This window comes from Heterocephalus glaber, unplaced genomic scaffold (assembly GCF_053883595.1).
Source record: "Heterocephalus glaber isolate CG9 unplaced genomic scaffold, H.glaber_assembly_v1.0 deba00000122, whole genome shotgun sequence".
NCBI lineage: Eukaryota > Metazoa > Chordata > Mammalia > Rodentia > Bathyergidae > Heterocephalus > Heterocephalus glaber.
This window is the reverse complement of record NW_028258138.1, coordinates 3,386,920-3,408,916: the sequence shown is the minus strand read 5'-3', so window position 1 is coordinate 3,408,916 and position 21,997 is coordinate 3,386,920. Positions and strand designations below refer to the sequence as shown.

The 21,997-nt window shown below is 57.8% G+C and overlaps 1 protein-coding gene across 4 annotated transcripts in view; it reads left to right on the top strand.

Annotated features, from left to right (window-relative positions):
- The window catches only part of C2cd2 (C2 calcium dependent domain containing 2), a 47,098-nt gene that overhangs the window by 11,048 nt on the left and 14,053 nt on the right, over positions 1 to 21,997 (top strand). For 2 of the 4 annotated variants that reach the window (XM_013071362.3, XM_021256348.2), the window contains exons 3-11: positions 8,934 to 9,053; positions 11,607 to 11,717; positions 13,040 to 13,162; positions 14,642 to 14,762; positions 16,058 to 16,184; positions 18,380 to 18,444; positions 20,166 to 20,284; positions 21,034 to 21,196; positions 21,670 to 21,783. In XM_013071362.3, coding sequence (XP_012926816.2) covers positions 8,934 to 9,053; positions 11,607 to 11,717; positions 13,040 to 13,162; positions 14,642 to 14,762; positions 16,058 to 16,184; positions 18,380 to 18,444; positions 20,166 to 20,284; positions 21,034 to 21,196; positions 21,670 to 21,783 — 1,063 coding nt within the window. Of the gene's footprint in view, positions 1 to 5,191; positions 5,743 to 5,842; positions 5,946 to 8,933; positions 9,054 to 11,606; positions 11,718 to 13,039; positions 13,163 to 14,641; positions 14,763 to 16,057; positions 16,185 to 18,379; positions 18,445 to 20,165; positions 20,285 to 21,033; positions 21,197 to 21,669; positions 21,784 to 21,997 lie in introns of those variants that run through there. The other 2 variants (XM_021256349.2, XM_004842448.4) reach the window with 2 other exon arrangements.

Genomic DNA, 21,997 nt, shown 5'->3' with positions numbered 1-21,997 from the left:
TTTTTTTTAGTGCTGGGGATCGAACTCGGGACTTTCCGCTTTCGAGGCAGGTGGTGGCACCACTGAGCTAAATCCCCAGCTTGGCCCAAAATTATGATCCTCCTCCCTCAACCTCCCAGGCTGCTGGGATTATAGGTGTGTGCCACCACACCTGGCTTCTACAATTTTTTTAAGCTTTTATTCTTTCACATAATGAGCCTTCTTCAAAAGCTGTTTGCTTTTCTGCGCCCAAGCTGTGGTTTATCATCCTCACCTGAGCACCCTGGCTCTGTGGCTGCTCTGAGGGCACAGGCCCGTACAGTCTCAGGATGTGAGGCCTCGGGCTGCACCCAGTGCACTCTGCCGCAGCGCACTGTTACTATGGTAGAAAATACAGAAGAGGGTTAGAAGTAGATACACACTCCTCTCTCGCACTGTGAGCTGCGAGGTAATCAGCTGAGTCATGGGTCAGCCTGTTTCTCTTGGGTTTTCCTTACACATTGGTGTTTTTATTCCTGCAAGATAGACCACGCTGCCTTTGTTCTGTTTGTGTTCGTGTTATTAAAGTTCATCAAACATGCCTTCAGAGATCGCCCGGGAGATGCTGGCGAGAACTAGGGTTCGGCTGGGCTTCTTTCCCTCCGTGGACACAGCTGATGGCATCCAGCCCAGACCCAGCTGAGCCAGGGCGCAGTGGGTGGTAGCTAAGCTCCCTGTCTCTGGTGGTACGTTTACCATGTGTTCATCTCCTCACTGTCCTCGAAGTAGAGGTGCTGGGAAAGAGTAGAAGCATTGAGGGCCTTTGTAGACCTCCAGGAGAGCAGCTTTGGGAAGTGGATGGTCAGATGGTTGGCTGTAATGTCATTACAGAAGCAGCACATGCTCTTGAAAGGTGAGGGCGGCGTAGATGGTACTACTTTAGAAGACGGCCCTTCCTCTGCAGGGCCAGGGTCCCGGGGAGCTGATGGCTGCCAGAGATGGGCAGTTCTTTGAGACAGAGTCTCAATATGTAGTTCAGGCTGGCCTTGAACTTGCAGCAATCCTCCTGCCTCAGCCTCTCCTGAGTGTTGGGAATGCAGGTGTGCACCACGCCTGGTTTTAATTTTTTTTTTTTTTTTGTACCGGGACGAACTTGGACCCTTGCGCTTGCGCAGCAGGCGGTGAAACCACCGAGCTAAATCCCCAGCCCCTGGCTTTAATTCTTGAGAAGAAAAGCTGCAAGCTCCAGGCCTGAAAGGAGTACAGACTTTTGATGTCAGCCCTCCGCTCTGAAGCTCCCGCCCCTGGCCTCAGCGTCTCTGTCTTCTCTGACTCAGCCTGGACGCAGAACACAGCCAGCGTCTGAGCTGAGAGCCTGTCCGCCCGAGCAGAGCTTCTGTGATGCAGGGGTGTCTCAGACGGGCTGACCGCGAGTGAGGACCCTACTTCCGGTCTGCTCTGTGCGCCTGCCCCACCCGTGCTCCGTGCAGAGACCCCCTGACCCCTCACAGAGGGGGTCCCCACCCGGCCGGGCCAGGGCTGAGTCAGGGCAGTCTCCGTGCCATCTCTCGAGACGCCTGCGTGGCTCTTCTCTCCTGTACCCGCCGGATGTCCCGCAGTCCGTCCTGCCCTGAGCGGGTCCTAGGACGGTTCGGGGGCTTGGTTCCAGCGGCCGGCCTCGTAGGACCCCCGTCCCAGGTCCCCACGGCCCTCCTCGTTCTGCAGCTTCTCCCCGTGGCTCCCAGGACTCCGGACGCAGGTACTTCCGGCTTCCCGTGGGGACAGGGGGACAGAGGTGCTGCGTGGGTGAGGCGTGGGGAGGGCCTCGGTGCCTTCGCTGGGTGCCCCCCACACCGAGGAAGCCCCAGGAAGCTGCTTGGGGTTTACAGCAGAGGCTCGTGGCCCGCTGACGTCGGGGTGACCCGTTCCCAGCGGCCTTGGCCACCAGCTGGGGTCGCCTCTCCTCCCCGGCCTGGAGCTGGGGTCACGAGTGCTTCCAGCGGGTGACCTGCACCCTGCGAGGCCACCCAAGGCCCCAGATCAGCACCGCATCAGAGTGTGGGGGCCGCCGCAGAGCTGCCAGGGGCTGGAGCCCAGCTCCACGGTGCTCGTCCCTGTTGCTTTTCCTGAGGGTTTGGCGCCCCTGCTCCTGGGCTTCCCTCGCAGGCGGGCCCGGCTACCTGGGCAGCCAGGGAGATGCCTCAGCCTCCGCGCTACTGCCCGGAGCGGGCTCCTGCCCGGGAGAGGCCTCCGCCTTGCTGCCCCCACGGCCGCCGGTCCTCGGCACCCCCGGCAGCGCGGGTCAGGCTGGTGGCCGCCGCGTAGGGCTGCTTGCCAGCTACCTCGCCCTTCTCCACGGGGCCAGGGGTCCTGGGAGAAACGTTCAGGGTCTGAGGCTTTGGTTTTGCTTTGGTTTTTGAGACAGGGTCTTGATGTGTAGTCCAGCCTGGCCTCACACGGCAGTGCTCCTGCATTAGCCTCCTGGGGTTGGGATCACAGGTGTGCGCCCCTGAGCCTGGCTGAGGCCCTCCATGGTATAAGGGCGGACGCAGGTTAAGGCTCTAATTAAAGTTCCATCCTCCCCTCGTGGAGGAGGCCGCTGGGAGCCCAGCGGGGCGTGTCGTGGGCGTGTGCGTCCCCTTCCGGCCGCAGGGCCTGTGTCGGCCGTGTGAGTCCGACCTGCTGGGGATTCTGTGTCTGCTCGGAACTCTGCCTCCGGAGTGAGCAGGCCGGGGCAGCCCAGAGTCACCAGGCTCATGCTCACCCGTTCCTCTGCCAGGAGCCCGGGTGCCCACTGCACAGAGGGGAAACCGAGGCAGTGTGTGGTCACTTCCCTGGGTGCAGTGCTGCCCAGCAGCAGAGACTGGGGGGGGGGGTTCAGTGGGGCTGTGAGCGCCAACCGCTGGGTACAGCAGACAGTACTGCTCGAATCGTTTCCTCCACGTTTACCATTACTGGTTCACGGGGCTCCTGCCTCCAACTACGCCGCCCGTCAGGAGACCTGAAGCTGAGCCTGGTGCTGCCCGCCCATAATCCCAGCCTTCTGGGAGGCTGAGGCAGGAGGATGGCGAGTTCAAGCCTAATCTGGGTAGTTTAGCAACTCAGTACGTCCTTGTCTCAAATAAAAAGGGCTCGGGAGGGAGCTCAGGGCCAAGGACTTGGGTTCAATCCCCAGTACTGTAGGGGGTCAAGAGAGGAAGGAGGGGGAGGAATGGGGGAGGGGAGGGGAGGCAGCCAAAAGACACTAACCACCCTTTGCTCACGTGAAACCATAGCAACCGGCAGCATGCACAATTCCCCCAGAACCTGGCCCTGGGGCAGGCCGGGAAGCCCGCAGCGGGCGTGTGCGGATCGGGCGGAACGGGTGGAACGGGCGCGCGTGTGCGGGGGCGCTGCGGGCCTGGCTTCCGCCTGCTCTCCCTCTCCTTTCTCCTTTCTGCTTTTGCTTCCTGTCCGAGCTCTGGGTCTCCTGCTCCCCGGTCCTTGCCGGTATGAGGGCAGCGCCATTCACATCACCGGGTGTCTCCCTGGCTGCAAACAAGAAGCTCGTTTCCCTTTGTCCTTCACTTTGTGTGATGTGAAGTTCCGGCACCCGATAGCCGGTGCAGCTGCCCCTCGCTGGGTCTTTCCCAGGGCGGTGGCTGTGGTTGCCCCGGGGAAGCCTTGCCTCGGAGATCCAGGTCCCTGGGGCCTCCTGCAGGGCCACCTGCTGCTGGGTTCCCGTGTGTTCCCATTGTGCAGTGGGCTCCCCTTACAGGCTGGGGGCCTGTAATCGTGGTTCCCTGGGAGGCTGAGACTGGAGGGTCACAAGTTCAAGTTTAGCCCAGGCAAGGAACTTAGCAAGACCCTGTCTCAAAATTAAAAAGATGAAAGGAGGGTGGGTTTGGGGACATAGCTCAGTGGGAAGGCCCTGGGTTCAATTCTCAGTACTGAAAAAATAGTGGGACCTCAGAGGTTCTGACATGGGGTTTTGTCACCGACTAGCCAGCAGTTCCTTTGCTCAGTTCCGATGAGAATCCCCAGCTGGCCCATTAGTGAGCGCCATCCGTGAGGTCCCCTGGAAGGAGGTGGGGGCCCAGCTTGCTGCCCTCCCCCCGCAGAGTAGGTCTGTCACCTTCGGTCATAGAAGAAGCGCCTTGGGACAGTCCGGGAGGGGCAGGCGGCAGCGGCGCAGGCCTGCGGGCCCGGGCGGGCTCAGAGCCCAGGGAGAGGCCTAAGAGTCCGGCCCAGCCCGGTGACAGCGACACCCTGTCCACATACGCAGCAGTGACAAGGGCTGGGGACGAAGCTCAGTTCTGGGCACCCAGGGTCCAGTCCCAGCACCGGGAGAGAAATGAGTAAGAGGAATCAGGGTGGGACTTCCACTGAGGACCCGAAACCCATGGAGACAGAGGCCGGGCCTGGCTTCTCCAGCCTCCCTGGGGCGGCTTGGGCTGGAGACTTCCTGCCGGGGCATTCACACAGCTGGCCTTCCCCTTGGGCGTGGGCCAGTGGGCACTCACCCTTGGGCCCTGGCCGTGGTCAGAGTAGGGGATGAGGGGTGGGCACTGTCCACACAGGCTCACCGTGGGGCTGGAGAGGAGCAGATGTCTCCCTCCATGGTTCGGTCAGGGTTGGGGCTGAGCTGTGCGCTCCTGGGCCAGGAGGCCACACACCCTGTTTCGGGTTGTTTGCTGAATACAGAACATTAGTGGCAGGTGTGAGACACACCTTGTCCCCAGTTGGGAAGCGCTGGGTAGAAGCTGGAGAAAGATCCAATTCCATCCACTCCCACCTCTTTGGTATTTTGCTTTTTGGGACAGGGTCTTGCTACGTCGTTTAGGCTGGCCTTGAACTCTGGCAGTCGTACCCCAGCCTCCGGAATGCTGGAGTCACAGGTGTGCACCACCATGCCCGGGCCTGCCTTCGTTTTAAAGGGAATGGGGCATGTCATCTCTGTCTTTGCACAGAGTTGATGGAAGAGAACAGCTCACCCTTGAACAGGTTTTAAGCCGTGGACTGCCCGTTATAAGACTTCAGTCACAGCATTCTGCACACCCGGTGTGGCGCATCACAGAGACCCTCCTTGCTCTTCATTTATTTGTGTGGTTTTATTTTTGGCTTGTACCGGGGATAGAACTCAAAGCCTAACACATGCTAGGCTAGCACTCCACCAGCAAGCTGCATTCCCAGCCTCCCTGCATTATCCCGTTGGGAGAAGAGTGGCTGGGCTGGGCCTGGACTTGGGCAGGGAGCCGGGTGCACCAGGCCCGGCATCTACCCAGCATGACTGGGCGGGCCGCCAGCTCCTCCGCCTCTTTGGTGTCGGCGGCCAGGAGAGCCCTTACAGCGCAGGTCCTCAACTGTGCATCCTGTTTAACTCTGGAGACGTCTTGGTGGTGCCCACTTGTGTTTCCGTGTGAGTTCTTCCCTTCCACCGTGTGGGTTTCCTCGGCTGTGCACCCCGCTCTGTGGGAGACGCCGGTGATTCAGTTCTTTCCAGCTCCCCAGTGTTCCTGGGAGCCAAAGGCTTGATGCAGAGGGAAAGTGAGGGATGGTGAGCCCGAAGGCACCAGGGGCTTTCTTGTTGGCAGGCCAGTGCACAGCTTGGACACAGCTAGCTCCCTGGGATTGGGGCTCCTGGCTAAACAAGGGTTCTCGGTTTTACTTTTTTTTGGTACCAGGGATGGAACTTGGGACCTTGCGCTTGTGAGGCAGGTGCCGGCAGCACTGAGCTGAACCCCCGGCGGGGTCATGGTTTCAGGAGCAGAGCATGTGCGTGGATGTGCGGCTGCCACCCGTGAGGTCAGGGGGCTGGGAGGAGGGGAAAGCTGGGCCGGCCTCCCAGTGCCCTGGCCAGGGCAGGTGCTAATGCCCTTGCCTGCCTCACACACCTTCTCCCCAGGCCCACGCCATCGCCTGGCCGCCCCTCCCAAGCAGTGAGCCAGAGGAGAAGGCTCTGGCTGTGTCCCCAACCTGCAGTCCAGGCTTCTGTTAATTTTGAAATGGTATGTGTAATGCAGGGGCTCTTTGCTTGCTTTGGGGAAAAAAAATATCTCAAACTGGGCGTGGTGGTGCAGGCCTGTAGTTCCAACAACTAGGAGGCTGAGGCAGGAAGATCGCTGTGAGTTTGAGGCCAGCCTGGGCTACACAGAGAGACCCTGTCTCCAGAGTGAAGCATGAAGTGGGCCTAGGGCTGGTCTCTCCCAAGGGAAGGAGGCAGAGCGCGGCTTTGTGGAGTCTGACCATGGGTCCGCAGGTTCCCTTGTCGCTGTGAGAAGCCCTGTGAAGCCCCCTCAGATACTAGCTGCTGCCCTGATTTAACTTTCGAAAAATCCAAACTAATCAGTGTGACAGCGAGTCACTTAAAACCTAAGTATGAAGGACTTTAAAAGCTGCATTTAAATAGCTCCACGTATGTGGGAAATTTAAGAACGGCTTCTTGCTTGTTGGTTGGTTGGTTTTTTTGAGACAGAATCTTGCTTGGTAGTCCAGGCTGGCCTTGAACTCATTATGGAGCCCAGGTTGGCCTCGAATTTGTGGTGATCCTCCTGCCTCAGCCTCCAGAGAGAGAGAGAGCACAAGCAAGCTGGGATTACAGGCGTGCCCACCATACCTGACAGAAGGGCCTCTTCAGAGCTGCTGTGTCCAAGCTGTGTCTGAGGGAAGCCCCACGACACTCCTGTCTACTGAAGGACACTTCCTTGTAAAGCCTCCTCCTCCTTCCGAGGGACGGTAGCGGTAGCAGCAGCCGGGAGGGCCTGGCCTGGGTGGAACAGAATGTCGCTGGCCCTTCTCCGACTTCTCCTCCTTCCAGTGGGCTCCAGGGTGGAGGAAAGGCAGGGCTGATGGAAAGTACCACAGTCCCTGCTGGAAGTGTAAGAGTGGCGGCCTTTGCTGCTGACTTATTTGCTTACTTTTGACCACGCACTTGGGGATCTGCTTGTCCGGGAAGAGCATGCTGGGGAGGGGTTTTCTTGTTTTCTTGAGAAAAGGTCTTGCTATGTAGTTCAGGCTGGCCTTGAACTCACTATGTAGCCCAGGCTGGTTTGGAACTCCTGGTAATCCTCCTGCCTCAGCCTCCAGTGTTGGGATTACAGACATGCACTGCCACACCCACCTGGGGAGGCTTTCTTTAGGGCCAGATATGAAGGAAAGCCAAAATTTCTTGCTTGAATCAAGACACTAAGAAAATTGTCTGTTTTCTTAGTAAAATTATTTTCGTGTGTGTGTGTGTGTGTATCACACACACCTGAGGCTTCCCACTCAGCTACATCCCCAGTTTTTATTTATTTATTTATTTATTTATTTATTTATTTATTTATTTATTTTGGTACTGGGGATCGAACTCAGGACCTTGTGCTTGCAAGGCAGGCAGCGGCACCACTGAGCTAGATCCCCACCCCCAATTTTTTTTTTTTTACGGAGTACTTATTTTTAACATGAATTGGCAGTGTTTCTTATCCAAACATTGGTCCCAGCCCGGGTGAACTCGGAAGCTGGGTCCCGTCCCTCTGGCTCCTGAGGTGGGGAGGAGCGGAGGACAGGAGCCCAGGGACTTTCCCAGGATGGGCAGGCGACACCTCCGGGGCATCGGCGGGGTGGCAGGGGCCGAGCTGGAGCCACTGCAGGGTGCGTTCGGCCGGAGCCAGGACAGCAAGGACAGGGCCAGCTTCGCCCTGTGCCCTGCTAGAAGCCCCGCCCAAGGGCCGCATCAGTAATCTTCCCACTTGGTGTTTCCGATTCTGTGACCCCATAGAATTGAAGGATTTCCTCTTCCTTCTGAGGGGCTGCCAGTGATGGCCAGTAGCCCCTGGGGAAGGTGGCGTCCATCCCCCCGGCCACCCCAGCCAGCTGATGGCTTGGCTTGGGACAGACACGCCTGGCACTCAGCCCAGCTGTGCAGTGACCCGACCACAGACTCTCTTGGGCTGCGCTGTTGCTGGGCCCCTGGAAGACCTGCTCCCGAAGAGTGATTCTGTGGCGATTCTGAGCTCTCCATGTGTGATGCCTGCAAAAATCAGTTCTCTAAAATGCTTTAAGAGGATTAGAGGGCCGAGATTTAGCTCAGTGGTGCCGCTGCCTGCCTCGAAAGGCCAAGGTCCCGAGTTCAATCCCCAGTACCAAAAAAAAAAAAAAAGAGGATTAGAGTTTGATTTATTACTGGCCTCTGTCTTTTAGAGCTTTTGTTTTGTTTTTGTTTTGAGACAGGGTCTCTCTATGCAGTTCAGGGTGGCCTTGAAATTATGGTGATCCTCCTGCCTCAGCCTTCCCAGTGCTGGGACCACAGGCATGCACCATCACATCTGACCAAAATGACAATAAAAATACAGTAAAAATCTAGCCAGGTACAGTGGCATACACCTATGATCCCAGCTCTCAGGAGGCTGAGGCAGGAGGATCACCATGAGTTCACAGCCAGCCTGGGCTACATGATGAGTTTGAAGCCAACCTGAACTACATAGGGAGACCTGTCTCAAAAAACCAAAAACCAAAACAAACCAAAAACTCAAACGTATTTTATAATCGGGCCCATCTTATAATTCTGTTCTATGGCTGTGTAACTTTTTAATCATTGACTATTTCATAATTTGAATTGCGCCCACTTTCTGAAAACTAATGACCTGTGAGGATGATTTAGGTAGAGATGCTGTCTGTGTCTACTTGTAGCCATCGTGGCTCATTTTCTCATTACGGCACCTGCTGCGTGTGAGTGTGGACATTCCACACTCAGCCATGGTGGGAAGCACAGCGCAGCAGCAGCAGATGCCCTGATGGCTGCACGTGGACGGGACAGAGTTTAGCTCCTGGGAGTGCGTCAGGAAGAAGGACTTGCATCCCGTTGCTAGTTTTCTAATTGCTACGTAGTAGAAAAGCTGGGATTTATCCAAGCCTGACAGTGACACCAAGAGTCCCGATTCGTCCGCGAGTGGCCAGGCGACCTGGCCTGTGCTCTCTCGCCTCCTGTGTCTCACCTGTCACCCCGCCCTCCCCAGGTGGTGACCTGCCGTGCAGTGGGGGATGCCCTGCAGTTCCTGGTCAGCGTGGGGCCGGCCTCCTCGGAGGACCCAGGGTGCCAGCTGTGTGACGTGCGGCTGTCCCCAGTGCACCTGCAGGTAAGGCCGGGGACACCTGGCAAGTCGGGGAGACACCGTCCTGCCAGCACAGGGCCCCTAACGCGGCAAGGATGCTCATCACATTCAGGACACCACATTTCCAATAATTACCACACATGGCAGAGGTTTAATAAGCTTCCATGTTGTTTGGCTTTGTTTCTGGTTTTGTTTTTGTTGTTCTTTTTATGAAACAGGATCTCACTATGTAGCTCAAGCTGACCTCAGAAACGTGGCAATCCTTCTGCCTCAGCCTCCCAAGTGCTGGGATTATAGACATGTGCCGCTGTGCTCAGCGTCCTTATTTTTCATATAAATTAAAAAAATTAGTATTGTTGTTATTTTTCTGATGATGGATCTATAATAATAAGACTTCTGGTTTTATAACTGTATCTCGAGGGACACACTGCAGCAGTGATCGGAGGCAGGCACAGTGCTCCCTGGACTGGTCATTGGCAGATGCTGAACAGTTGGGAATCTCTGATCCTGTTCCAGAGGTCCCTGTCCATTCCCCTCATGTCCCGTCTCCTCTGTCCTTGTCCCTGGCCCCAGCCCTGAGGGCAAATCATGTCACCCAGGACCCCAACCACAGAGCAGGATGGGACTCGGGGTTCCTTTTTAAAACATTGAACCTAGGGTCTTCACATTGAGTGACTTCTGTAGCCCTTTTTATTTTGTATTTAGAGATAGGCTTTCTCTAGGTGCCCACACTGGGCTTGACCTTGGGATCCTCCTGGCTCAGCCTCCCAGAGTGCCAGGTTCACAGGTGGCTCCGCTGCACCTCGCTCCATCTGCTTTTCTTAGAAAGGCATGGTTTTAGACAACCATCCAAAACGAGGCCTCCTGGGTACCTAAGTGGCTTTTTCCTGAAACCTTCTCCCCAGGCCCCCAACCCCACCCTGGAGGACCCTCCTTAGAGACGAGTGCTGAGGGCTTGGCCTCAGGACATGTCCTGCATTCCCTCTCCTGCACCCCACCATTTTTGGACAAGGTGGGTGGAGAATAACCCTCGAAGCTGGGGCACATCTGGTTAAGTTTGTGGGGGCTTGTGCTGCACCCAAGGGAGTGCCATCGCTGTAGGCGCTGCGAAGCCTCCTGCTGCCTTTCCCCACAGCCACATCCATGATCTCTTGTCACAGGGACGATACCCCAGCCTGCAGCTCAGCTCCCCGAGCAGGGGCAGCCGCTGCAGAGGGTGAATTCTTTTGAGACAGGATCTCGCTGTGTCTCAAACTCAGCAATCCTCCTGCCTCAGCCCCTGAGTGCTGGGACCACAGCCCTGCGACACCACAGTGGGGGAATCATTACTGTCGCAGGCAGGAGGCAGCTGGCTGGTGGCCAGGTCCTGCCTGTGGGTGGGTGGGAGACCTGCTTCCCCGGGATGGAATCCTGCAGTGTCTGCAGCATCGTGACAAGGGAGGCGGCCTCTCCCCAGCTTCTCGGACCGAGGAGTCCTGAGTATTCCCAGCCTAGAACCACTCTTTCCTTACCTGTGTGTGGGATGGGTGGTGTGGAGCTGGGAAGAGCTGCGATGTGGCCTTGGAAAGCATCTGGCTGAAGCGGGGAGACTGGGTCCCTCCTGCCGCCCAGCTGGGCACCCCGGGCTTCTCACGTCAATGTCCTGGTTCTCGCTGTGACACCAGCGCCCCTCACCAAAGCCTGGGAGCAGTCGGCCTCCTCGCTCCTTGGTAGAATGGCTCCTGGGGGTTGTGGCCTGACACCTGTGACACCTGTGCCACCCGTGTCCCCTGCCATGGACCCCGGGCGGAGGGCTCCGGGCAGCCTCATTCCGCTGAGCCGAGTCCTCAAGCCCTGCCTCTCTGGCCTCACTGCTGGGTCCTCGTCCATTTTTTGGTTTTTGGAGGGTTTTTTGGTACCAGGGATCGAACTCAGGACCTTCTGCTTTCGAGGCAGGTGGCAGAACCACTGAGCTAAATCCCCGGCCCCCTCTTCCATTTTTAAGGACTCGTGATTCCTCCGGGTCCCCCAAAGAAACCGGGAAGCTCTCCCCATTTTAGTCCCAGCCTAGTCACCAGCCGAGTCCCCTTGCCATACCTGGCCCCGCTCCCAGGCTCTGGGGAGAGGTGGGTGAGGCCCGGTTAGAACCGCACAGACCGGGGTGCTGGGTGGGAGACAGATGCACCTTGAGCCAAGTCCACAGTCCTGGCCAGGGTGGGCACCCTGGTCTCCTCCTCACGCCTCTGCTGTGCCGCAGGATGCATGGGAAAGAGAAATGCAGATCACAGCGAACTGCTTCCTGAAGAATCTGCAATTCAATGTTGCCAGGCCCTTGTCCCTCAATGCCAAGGCTGAGGAAGGGGCTGGTGCAGGGCGCGAGAGAAGTTTGAGGTCTTCTTGTCCACTCTGAAAGCAACAGGCCAAGGGGGAAGTTGAACGATCGTCGAAGCAGATAAATGAATAAACGGGCATGCGCACACACACATATGCGCGCACACACACACGCAGACACACACACGCAGACATACCTGTGTGCATGCACACCTGGTGCAGCGCGGGGTCATAGGGCAGTGTCAGTGACTGTTTCTCCTTTCCTAGCTGGAGTTCCACATGAGAGAAAAGAGAGAGGACATCCAGATCCAGTGGTCCTTCATCCCCATGCCAGAAACAGATGTGCAGGTCCAGCCCTGCACCCCGGCAGCCGCAGAGGTGGGTCGCTCCTGGGGTTCCTGCCGGCATGAGCGCCCGTGCGTGTCGGGACAGCTGCGTTGGGGGCAGAGCTCGGGAGGACTCAGCTGTGCTGTTGGCAGCCTCCTCGCTGTCTCCGTCTGTCCCGGGCTGACCTTGGCCCTGGACACCGCTGTGATGAACTGGAGTCGCCCAGCCCGCCCCGCACAGCTCTGGGGCGGTGTCAGGTGGTCAAGGCCAGCAACCGAGACCAGGTCATGCGACAGGAGGTCCCTGGGGCCCGTGTCACGGTGAGGATGCCTCTCAGAGCGCAGGCGGGGTCCTGCGACTGCCATCGAAGGCAGCCCCTTCTCTTCCCTGTCACAAGCGCATCCCTAAAACGTAAGCACCAGTCCTCCACCTCCCGGGCAACAGGGCTTTGAGGCTGGAGGAAGGAGGTTGTGCAAGGTCTTTGCGTGAAGGTGGCTCAGCGCATCCTTCCCAGTGGCTCTCACATTTCCGTCTTCTTTGGGGGGGTACCGGGGATGGAACTGGGGACCTTGAGCTTGTAAGGCAGGCAGCAGAACCACTGAGCTAAACCCCCAGCCCCTTCCCTATCATTCTGCTCCCTGTGAGGCTGTCTGTAGCAGAGCACAGTTGAAAGATGAGAAGTTAATGGTTTGTCAATAGGTATTTTAGCCTTCGTGCTGTGACAGTGACGTACATAGTTTTCTTGATTTTGTTTTGTACTTGTAGCTAATTTCTCATAATGTGCACACACCAGGATTGCACTCGGAACCTGGCAGTGCACTCTTAAGAGGTGGGGGGATTAAGATTCCTCCACGAACCCCCAGTTCATGCCCTGCCTCCCTCCCTCCCTGCTTCCCTGTATTCCTTCCTTCCGGTGTCTGCATCGCCTTTCTCCCTCGGTGGCCTTGTTTGTCCAGGCCTGCAGTCCAAACGAGCAGCTGGCCACTGCTTCTTCCCTCCTACCACTCACAGGAGACCTGCCAGAGGCCAAGCTGCGCACCTGGTATTATTATTAGCCGTGGTAGCACGGGCCCTGTGCATGCTAGGCAAGTGGTCAGCCACTAAGCGGCTAAGTTTCTCAGGCTGGGCCTGCGATCCTGCTGCCTCAGCCTTCCAGGGTGCTGGGACTACAGGTGTGCGCTGCCCCACCCAGCCACGTGTGAGGGGCTTCTGAGACCGAGGGTGCCCAGCCCAGAGCCAGAAGGTCCTGTCTGTCCGCCGGGGGCCAGCGCAGCCCAACACATCCGCTTCCCTTCACGGTGGCGAGGGGAGCCTCGAGGGTGCGGCAGGTGGCCCGGGCGCAGGTGACCAAGTGACAGCGACCTCTCCCATAGGACCCGGCGGTGGAGCCGGAGGCCGTGTCCCGGGCGCTGCGGGACGTCCTGAAGCGCCTGGTGGGCCCTGCCGCGCCGGCGGTGGTCCTGAGCACCAGGCCCGCGGACCGGCAGGAGGCTCAGGTGAGCGGCTGGCCCCGTGCTGGCCCGGCCCGGAGACGCTGGCCGCCCGCTGGCTGGCGCCGCTCTCTGAGGGGGTCGCACCCTAACGCCACTGCGCACGCGAGTGGCTGGGTTGCGCCCTCCTCGAGACCGAGACCGGCGTGGTGAGCGGGCTAGCGCACGGGGATCGCCATGCGCTCGATCGATCCGACCACCCGACCCGGGCTGTGCAAAGGTGTCTTCACAAAACTGGTCCCCGGTGCGGAAAAGTCGGGGACCCTGGGAAAGCTGCACAGACGCCCCTTGCTGAGGCCGGATCTGCCCGCTCTGAGCTGCGCTTCTGACCTGACCGTGACACCGAGTCAGGCGAGGGCCTTGTGTGGGCGGGGCCTGAGTGATGGCGCGGCCTCGGGCCCTTGCTGCGGCAGGTGCCCCGGATGTCAGGCTGTGGGGTCCGGGGACTTTGGATCCTGGACAGAGGCCGGGTGCTGAGTGCTGGGTCCCAGGGGCACAGGGATCTCGAGGGGTCTTCGTCACCCTGCATCCCGGGCCGACAGAGGAGACAGAGAGGTGGCAGGGAATTGGGTGGGGGGAGGTCCAGCGCTGCTCCTCCAGCCCTCCTGACAAGGGGCTCCTTGCAGATTGGACAGGGCTCACCGAGGTGACTGCAGCAGTCACAGTGTGGGAAGGCTCTGCAGACAGTGCGCTTTGAGAATCCCCCACCGGGAAATGAAAGGGCCCAGACACCCCGAAGGGAAGGCGGTAACACCCTTAGTAAGCCTTAGCGCTTCTCAGTAGCATGCCTGAGACGAGCAGCCCTGTGAGGCCGAGCAGGAAGGCTTCCGTATAGGCAGCTGTGAGCTCGGACACAGCTGCTCCGGTCACTCCCTGGCGCTCCCACCCTCAGCCCCAGGCCCGGAAGCCCTAGCTTGGAGCAGCATGTGCTAGGCGGAGCTGCAGAGAACACATGTGTCCCTGGAGATGTCGGTCAGCGTCCCCTTGGGTGTCCTGTGAGGCCCTCTGGTCCCCGTTGGTGGCAGTGAGGAGGCAGAGACTGGCTTGTGACCCTCCGACCTGTGAGGAGGTCCTAGTTGGGGCACCTGCTGTCAGCGACCCCTGCTGCCTCTCTGAGGAAGGGACACGAGCGAGGCGCATCCCAGCTGCCCAATGCCAGGCGACGCCTGGATGCTCTGCACCGGATGCCGGGCTCTGCTTGGAGGTGGGGGATCCCGCCGGGGAGGGGCAGTGGGCATCTGCGGCCTGCCCAGGGCACCTGCACAGCTGTGCCCCAGAGCATGGCTCTCAGAAACTGCCCTGGCACCCACCCACTGGGCCCTCCTGGTGCACACTGCCCGCACTGGCTGTTTGAGGGTGAAGCTTCTGGGGCACACAGGGTGCGGTCCCTGGTGCCCCGACCTCCACACAGTGGGACCCTTGTGGAGGCCAAGGCCTCAGTCCTCAGCCTCCCCATGCCATGACTCTGCTTTTCTCTCCCGGAAGCTGCCCCGCGCCTCCCCACCCGCTCAGGACTGCTGCCCCCCCAAGCCGCCCAGGGCACACGAGCTGAGGCTGCAGGTGAAGAACATCCGGGCCTCACTGCTCCTCGATCCAGGGGCCTCAGGTGGGTGCTGCCTCAGGAGAGGCTCCAGGGGGCCCCACCCCTGCCTGCATTTGATCCCACATACCTGGAACACATGATGGTGACAGAGACCTTCATATGGCTGTGCATGGGGAGGGGACAGGGATCCTGACAGCGGCCCGTGTGTACCACTAAGTGGACAGCACAGGGGACTCTGCGCGTGCCCACACGAAGAAGCAGACATTTCAGAGGCAGTGCTACACCTGGTCCCAATCTGATCCCTGCGCGTGGCACACATGTGCTGAAATGTTCCGTGTGCCCACAACACACGCCTGGGGATGTGTCAGTTAAGTCCTGTCGCACACACATGGGAAGGCTGAGGGCAGGGAACGTGGTGGCTGGCTTGTCCTTTCAGTTTGGAAGCCTCCTTCTGCTCCTCCTCTTCTTCCTCTCTAAATGCTCTCCTGTCCCCAAACTCTGAAGTGGTCCTGAGCAGTGTGTGCTTCTGCCCTCGGAAAGCCGGGACCACTGCCAGGGTGTCAGGGCCGCGGGCTCCTGGGCATGCTAGTGTTGGACATGTGACTGTGATCACAGAACAGATGCACAGACATGAGCCCTTTTAATTGTCTAAGGACACTGGGCTACCTGCCTCTACAGGCAAGGGGTTTCCTCCAGGTCTGAACACGGACAGACCCGTGTAACCCGCGGCCCTTCTTAGCCCTACCTGTCTGTAGAGGACTCTTCAGGGGCCAGCTCGTATATGTTGCCCTTTGAGCCTGAACTGCATGGCAGCTGAGTGGCTCCAGTGTGCAGCTGCCCAGGTTGGGGTCCACTCCAGCCCTGTGCTAGGTATCCGTCCAGATCTGAGTGTCTGGTGACCATGGAAGTTGAGGAGGTGGCGTGGCCGGGGGAAAGCATCCTGGTGGTTTCTGACTGCAGTGTTTTGGGACTCAGTGTCGCAGGTGACATTGTCTCAAAGCAGACACCTGTCTGCTGTCCACTACCTGTACCCAGTGCCCCAGAGGGACTTTGATTGAGCTGGGTCAGGTACAGAGGCCCCGCCTGTGGCCAGCCGTTAGTCTGTCTCCCAGTGGGGCCCTGTTTGGCACGTGACGATGTCACTTCCAGGGGCATCCCTGGCTGGGCGTCCTGCCCGCAGCAGGGGCACTGGGGGTCTCCCCAAGGCTTTTGCCACCAGGCAGGAAAAACTTCTCTAACCCTGTGAAGTCGGTGCTTTGAGCATTTTTGTCAATGGCAATTGAAGGGAAGAACAGACTCTTGGAACCCGGGGAGCAAAACCTTGGCATTTAGCTTGGCCTTTCTTGCACATGTACCAGCGGCTCCTGTGATTGCAGGCGGCACCAGCCCTGTGTGCATGGCGCAGCTGGATGACCCGGCTCAGAGCTTCACCAGCTCCCGGGTGAGGAACACTACAGACCTTGCGTGGGAGGAAGAGTTCACCTTGTGAGTACGGCCCGAGGGGTCAGGGCTGGGCGTCCCAGCCGGGTCTGCTCAGGACCGCCACCTCCCAGTCACTGTGGGGCACTGCTGAAAGAAAAATTAGACTAGATGCAAGCAAACTGTCCTGGCTTCTTGAAGGTGGCCGTAAGTCAAACAGGATTCCCTCTCAAGGCAGCTTAGGGCCGTCTCCTCGTCTTACCCTGTGGTGACAGCAGGGACTGGTCATGGGGTCCCCCACTCTCCTTAGAAGCTCAGCCACCTGAGACGACCAAAGGAAACTCCCGACAGGTACCAGAATCCTAAGTACATGTCATCAAGGAGAAACGCTAGCAGCCGCTGAGCCACAGCCCCCGAGGTCCGCCCAGGAGCAGGAGCCACTCTCCCGAGCCAGAAACTTGTTATCTTTACGTGTGCCCAAAAGATAGCCAGGGACATTCGGTACCCACTCCTCATTTTTAAAAAACTGAATGAGAACAAATCGATGGGCATTTCTTTAATAAGATTTTGGAAACTCACTGTGAATGGGAAGTCCCAGGACAGCAAGAGAAAGACCCTATTGTTTTGTTCTCTTGTGGTCAGATGAGCAAAGAGATGAGAGGCAGACCCTGCCAGTGGCGAGGTGCAAGTCCTCCCTCGGAAGGATGGCCTGAGGGAGTCAGCGGAAACCTTTAGCCATGAGAATGGACACCAGATGGAAACAAGGCCTGCCAGAAACCCAAATAGAAGCAACAATTCAGTAAAGCAGCTGACTATAAAACACAGAAATCAGACCCTTTCTGATGCTCAGACAACAAACAGTTATAAAAGAGAATGTCACAGATCACACCATTTTATGAGTGGTCAGTGAAAATGTAAACACTCCTGTAGAACACTGGGCGTCATCGCCCAAAGCAGAAGTTAGAGATAAGTGAAGTCAGGTGAATGTCAGTCAGAGAGCCTGCTTTTCACTGTACAGGAGGAAGAGGGCAGTGAATAATTGTGAAATCCTAGAAAGGTGAAATATTAGAAACGACCAGCATGTCCCTAAGGGTCGGTTACTGACAGTCAGCAAAGTAGAATCTCACGAGGTCGGGTAGCAAACCCTAGACGCACGCAGAGGTGAGTTTGTGGACTCTAGATTGACATGGAAAGGCGGGTAGCATCGAAGAGGACAGGAAGCGCTGCAAAGGGCCAGGGACAGGTGTGAGGCTCATGTGATGATTATACCACAATTCATCCAACACGGTGCCTGCCAGCCGTAGTTGGCCCTGTACCTTTAAATGACTACCAGTTTCACCAAAGTGGCTGCCTGCTGTCTGTCACCAGCAGCACCACAGCAAGGCAGTTCTGTCTGCCCCTGGAGGCTCCTCACCAAGTATCCAGTGACTTTCTGACTGATGAGGTCGCAGGCAATCTGTCCGTGTTCTGGGTAATACATCTCTGGAGTGTCTTAACTGTTGACAACTTTGTGTTGGTTTCTGTAATCAGAAAAAATAGTACAAGGTGTAATTTTTAAAATGCAGTGAATGTTTAACATTTTTAAAAAATTATATTTCAGTAAAAGACATTGCCATGAATCCCCCTCAAAATCCTCCTCCTCACTTTGAACACACTCCTCCCACCGTCCTGGCCACTTCCTGCAGCAGCTCTGGAGCCCTCTCTCCTGAGTGTCTTTAGTTGCACTGTCCTGGCTCCTCGACGTCCTGAATGGATTCAAAACGTTTCCCTTCCTGGTCATTCTGACTTTGGGGAAGAGCCAGAAGCCACACGGTGCCAAATCCGGTGACTAAGGTGGATGAGGACCCAGCGTCGTGTTTTTAGGAGCTGCCTTTCTGTTGGATGGCGCTCAACAGCAGCAGTCACTGTTGTTTTTGATCAAGCCTCATAAAGACACTCAGGAAAGAGGACTCCAGAGCTGCTTCAGAAAGTGGCAGGGACCATGGGATGAGTGCATTCATGGGGAAGGATTTTGAGAGGTATTCGTGGCGATGCATCTTTTATGTCATACATTTTTTAAAACATGCATCTTTGGGCTGGGGATTTAGCTCAGTAGTTCCGCCACCTGCCTCACAAGCAGAAGGCCCTGAGTTCGATCCCCGGTACCAAAAAAAACCCCCAAAAAACATGCACCTTCACCGTGGGCTTTAACCCCCCTGTGTATTCGTACGACCTGGAAAGCTTACATTTTGAAGGCCTCACAGCTCTGCCCCTCTCCACAGTGAGCTCAACGCCAAGTCCAGGGAGCTGTACCTGCAGATCTTGGAGGAGGGGCGGCCCTCAGAAGGTGAGTGGGGAGCCGTGGGGGACCCCACTGTTCAAGGAATCCACCCACCCTGAGCAGTCCTAGGAAGGGGCCAGAGCAGGTGCCCTCCCTGAGCCATGCACCCGCCTGGGTCGCAGTCCATTAACAACACCACTCATTTCAGGAAAAAGTTCATCAATATCCCAGATCTTTCATTCAGCAGTTCTTGCTTAGAGAAGCAGTTTTGGACATTCCCAACCTCGACAGACTTGCCTTGTTTTTCAGTTTCTAATTTCAGTAAAATCCGCACAGCACAAAATGTGCCATCTTGGCTGATTCTAAGCCCGCACTCTGTGGTGTGAAGTACCCAGGTCACTGTCACCTCCTCCCTCTGCAAACCAGTTTCAACTTCCAGATGAGGGCCCTGTCCTGGGAAACCCTGCGTCCCCTCTCCCCAATGCCCAGCACCCTGCTTTCCTCAGAATGTCAACTGCCTTTTCCCTAAAATAATCTGCCGTGGCTAAACTGCACCCCAATTCAGAGACAGCGCTGCAAGGTCAGCCGCCAAAATGAGCATGGATTTGAGCGCTTGTCTGAAATGAGTTGGTAGTTTAATGTTTGTTTATTTATTTGGTGCCGGGAATCAAACTCAGGGCCTTGCCCTTAGGCAGGCACTGTGCTGCTGAGCTACATCCTGGGCCCCAGTTTGAATGTTCGTGAGGTTTATTTTTTGCCACATTTGAGCCAGAACCCAGAGCCTCCTCCATGCCGGGCAGGTGCTGGAGCACAGAGCTGCGCCCGGCCCCATGAACACTTGGACCCGCATAGTCATGATCGGGAACAGGACACCGCCAGCTTCTGCAGCCACCCATTTGAGTCTTGGTGACCGCCTGGGGTTAGGAGATGATTGTCCTTCTCCAGCTAGTCAGGTCCCCATCAGCAGCAGGAATCTTGAAGCAGTGTCCTTGATTCTGAGGAACTGGACACGGGGTCGGGTGACAGAAAAAGATGAACACCCCCAGATACCGTGGCAGGGACGCCCAGGGCGGGGCCTCAGTTGGCTGGGGAGTCGCTCGAGTCTCGTCTGGGCCCATTCCAGACAAATCTGACAGGACCTGTGAGGTTCAGATGTGCAAACAGGGTGAAGAGCACCCACGCACCTGTGTCCAGACCTGCACACTGTCTGCGCATGCCCTGCAGTCTCTGTGCCCACACCAGGCGGTCATGCCCCATCTCAGCCCTGTCTACTCTTTCCCCGCTGCTCTCTTCACACACACACACCCACGCATACCTCTGGAGGCAGGCTGCAGTGCATGGCCCTTCCCGTCTCTCCTCTTTATTATGTTTCCTAAGAATAAGGGTGTCCTTCTATTTAGTTTTATTTTTGGAGACAGAGTCCTGCTATTATTAGTCCAGGCTGGCATTGAACTCGCTGCATAGCTCAGGCTGCCTTTGGGCTTATAGCAATCCTCCTGCCTCAGTTTCCTGAGTGCTGGGATTACAGGCCTGCACCACTGCCCAGCAGGATGACCGTTTTTCCATCCTCAGTCCAGGTAGCAGCTTCCTGGTCAGTAGTGTCATAGCGCTCTGCTCTTTCCTCTGGTTCCCATCATGGACCCAAGGCGGCGTCCTCCCGTGAGGCCTCTGCCTGTCCTGGGTGGGGCCCCTGCCCATCCTTGTCTGTGATGACTCTCCCAGCCCATGGGGTTCCCTCCCGCCCACGAGGTGTGTGTCACAGATGCCCTGGTGTCCTTGCTCCTCAGGTCCCGTGGCGATGGTCCCGCTGGACCTGTTTAGGAAGCAGCCCTCCGGACCGCAGAGCTTCACGCTGACCAGTGGGCCAGGCCTGGGCAGCACAGTGCTGGGCTCGGTCACCGCGGAGGTACAGTGGGTTTGGCGCCATCCTGCCCGTCTGCCAGGCTCCGGGGCCTGGGGTGATGTGTGCAGCCTTCCAGCAGGGGGTGCTGTCCAGGCCTTGCGCTTGGAGGCCGGGATGGACTCCCAGCCCAGGTGGGCTGAGCTGCAGTACCCACTCGGCATCCCTGGCCCAGCCAGAAGCTTCCTTGATCCCCATGTGATGCCCATGGTTACACTCTGAGCTGGCTCTGTTTGGGTCAGGCATCTGTGGCAGCTGGAAACTGCAGGTGCATTGGACAGAGAAGTGACCCAGAGTGCAGAAAGGTGGCTGGTGTCGGGGGAGCATCGCCCGGCCTGAAAACCCTCCTCCACGTACGGATGTTTGTCGTGTTACCGTTCCCCAAAGCACACAGTGTCACAGCTGTTTCTGTAGCATGTACTTGTGGTAGGTGTGGAGAAACCTGGAGGAGCCAGGCATGCTCATGCACGCCAGGAATCCCAGCTTCTTGCAGGCTGAGACAGGAGGATCACAGGTTGAAGGCCAACTTGGGCAGCTTGTCTCGAAAGAAAAGAAAGCTCTGCGGCTGTAGCTCCATGGTAGAGCACTGAGTGCGCTTGCCTAGCCGGCATCCAGCCCCGGGGACACAGCGGAGGGCATGTGGGTCATAGGCAAAACGCGACGATTCCTGAGGACTCTGCTACCCCGGGGTCCTAGAACCGAGGGACGGGGGCCAAGGGCGACTGTCCGCGTAACTGGTGCCCGCCTCCCCGCAGTTCTCGTACACGGAGCCCGGGGAGCCCAAAGCCCTGCACGCCCTCGCACCCATGCCCACCGCCCAGGTGGAGAAGGACCGCACCGTGCTGCCCTGCGGCACCGTGGTCACCACTGTCACCGCCCTGAAGACCAAGCCGCGCTTCGACTCCGGGAGGGCGTCGGGTGAGGTGCTCGGCCCGCGCGGGGCGTTCCTGAGGGACCCCGGGCAGGGGCTCCACCTTTCTTGTCCGTGAGGAGACACCGGGTAAGCAGAGGCAGGGTTGCCCGCAGTGCGTTCAGAGCTGAACTGCAGACGTGTGAGCAGTTTGGGCTGGGACCCAGCTGCCCCGAGTTAAACTCAGTGCTGCGGTTCCCACAGGGGCTGCAGGCGGTCGGTACAGACTTTCTTGGATTGAAAGTCACCTAGGAGAAGGTTGATGGTGCATCCAGGAGGCTGGGGCAGGACGATCGCCACAAGTTCCAGGCCAGCCTGGGCTACCTAGCAAGACCTTGTCTCAAAGCACCAAAAAAAGGAAAAAGAAAAAACAGAAACAGGAAGCTCTGTCTTACGCCAGGCCCCTGCCCGTGCCAGGATCTTTCCCTTGCGGGCCTGGTGCAGCCCTGGCGGCCATGGTAACTGGGTCTGTCTCTGGCAGACTCTCCCGTGAGGACACCCGTCAAGGTGAAGGTCATCGAGAAGGACATCTCCGTGCAGGCCATCTCCCACCACAGCGCGCCCGTCAGCAAGACGCTGTCCTCTTCCGACACGGGTAGGGAGCGCTGGCCCTACACACCCTGCTCCGCCCCGAGGAGCTCATCCTGGAGCCCCCTCACTTGCCTGGCAGCAGAGCTGCTCTCCTCAGTTTGGGGGTTTTGCTTTGCAATAATAAGTGGAGCCAGGTGTGGGGCACCCACCTGTAATCACAGCACTCGGGAGGCTGAGGCAGGAGGATCCCCATGAGTTTGAGGCCAGCCTGGATGACA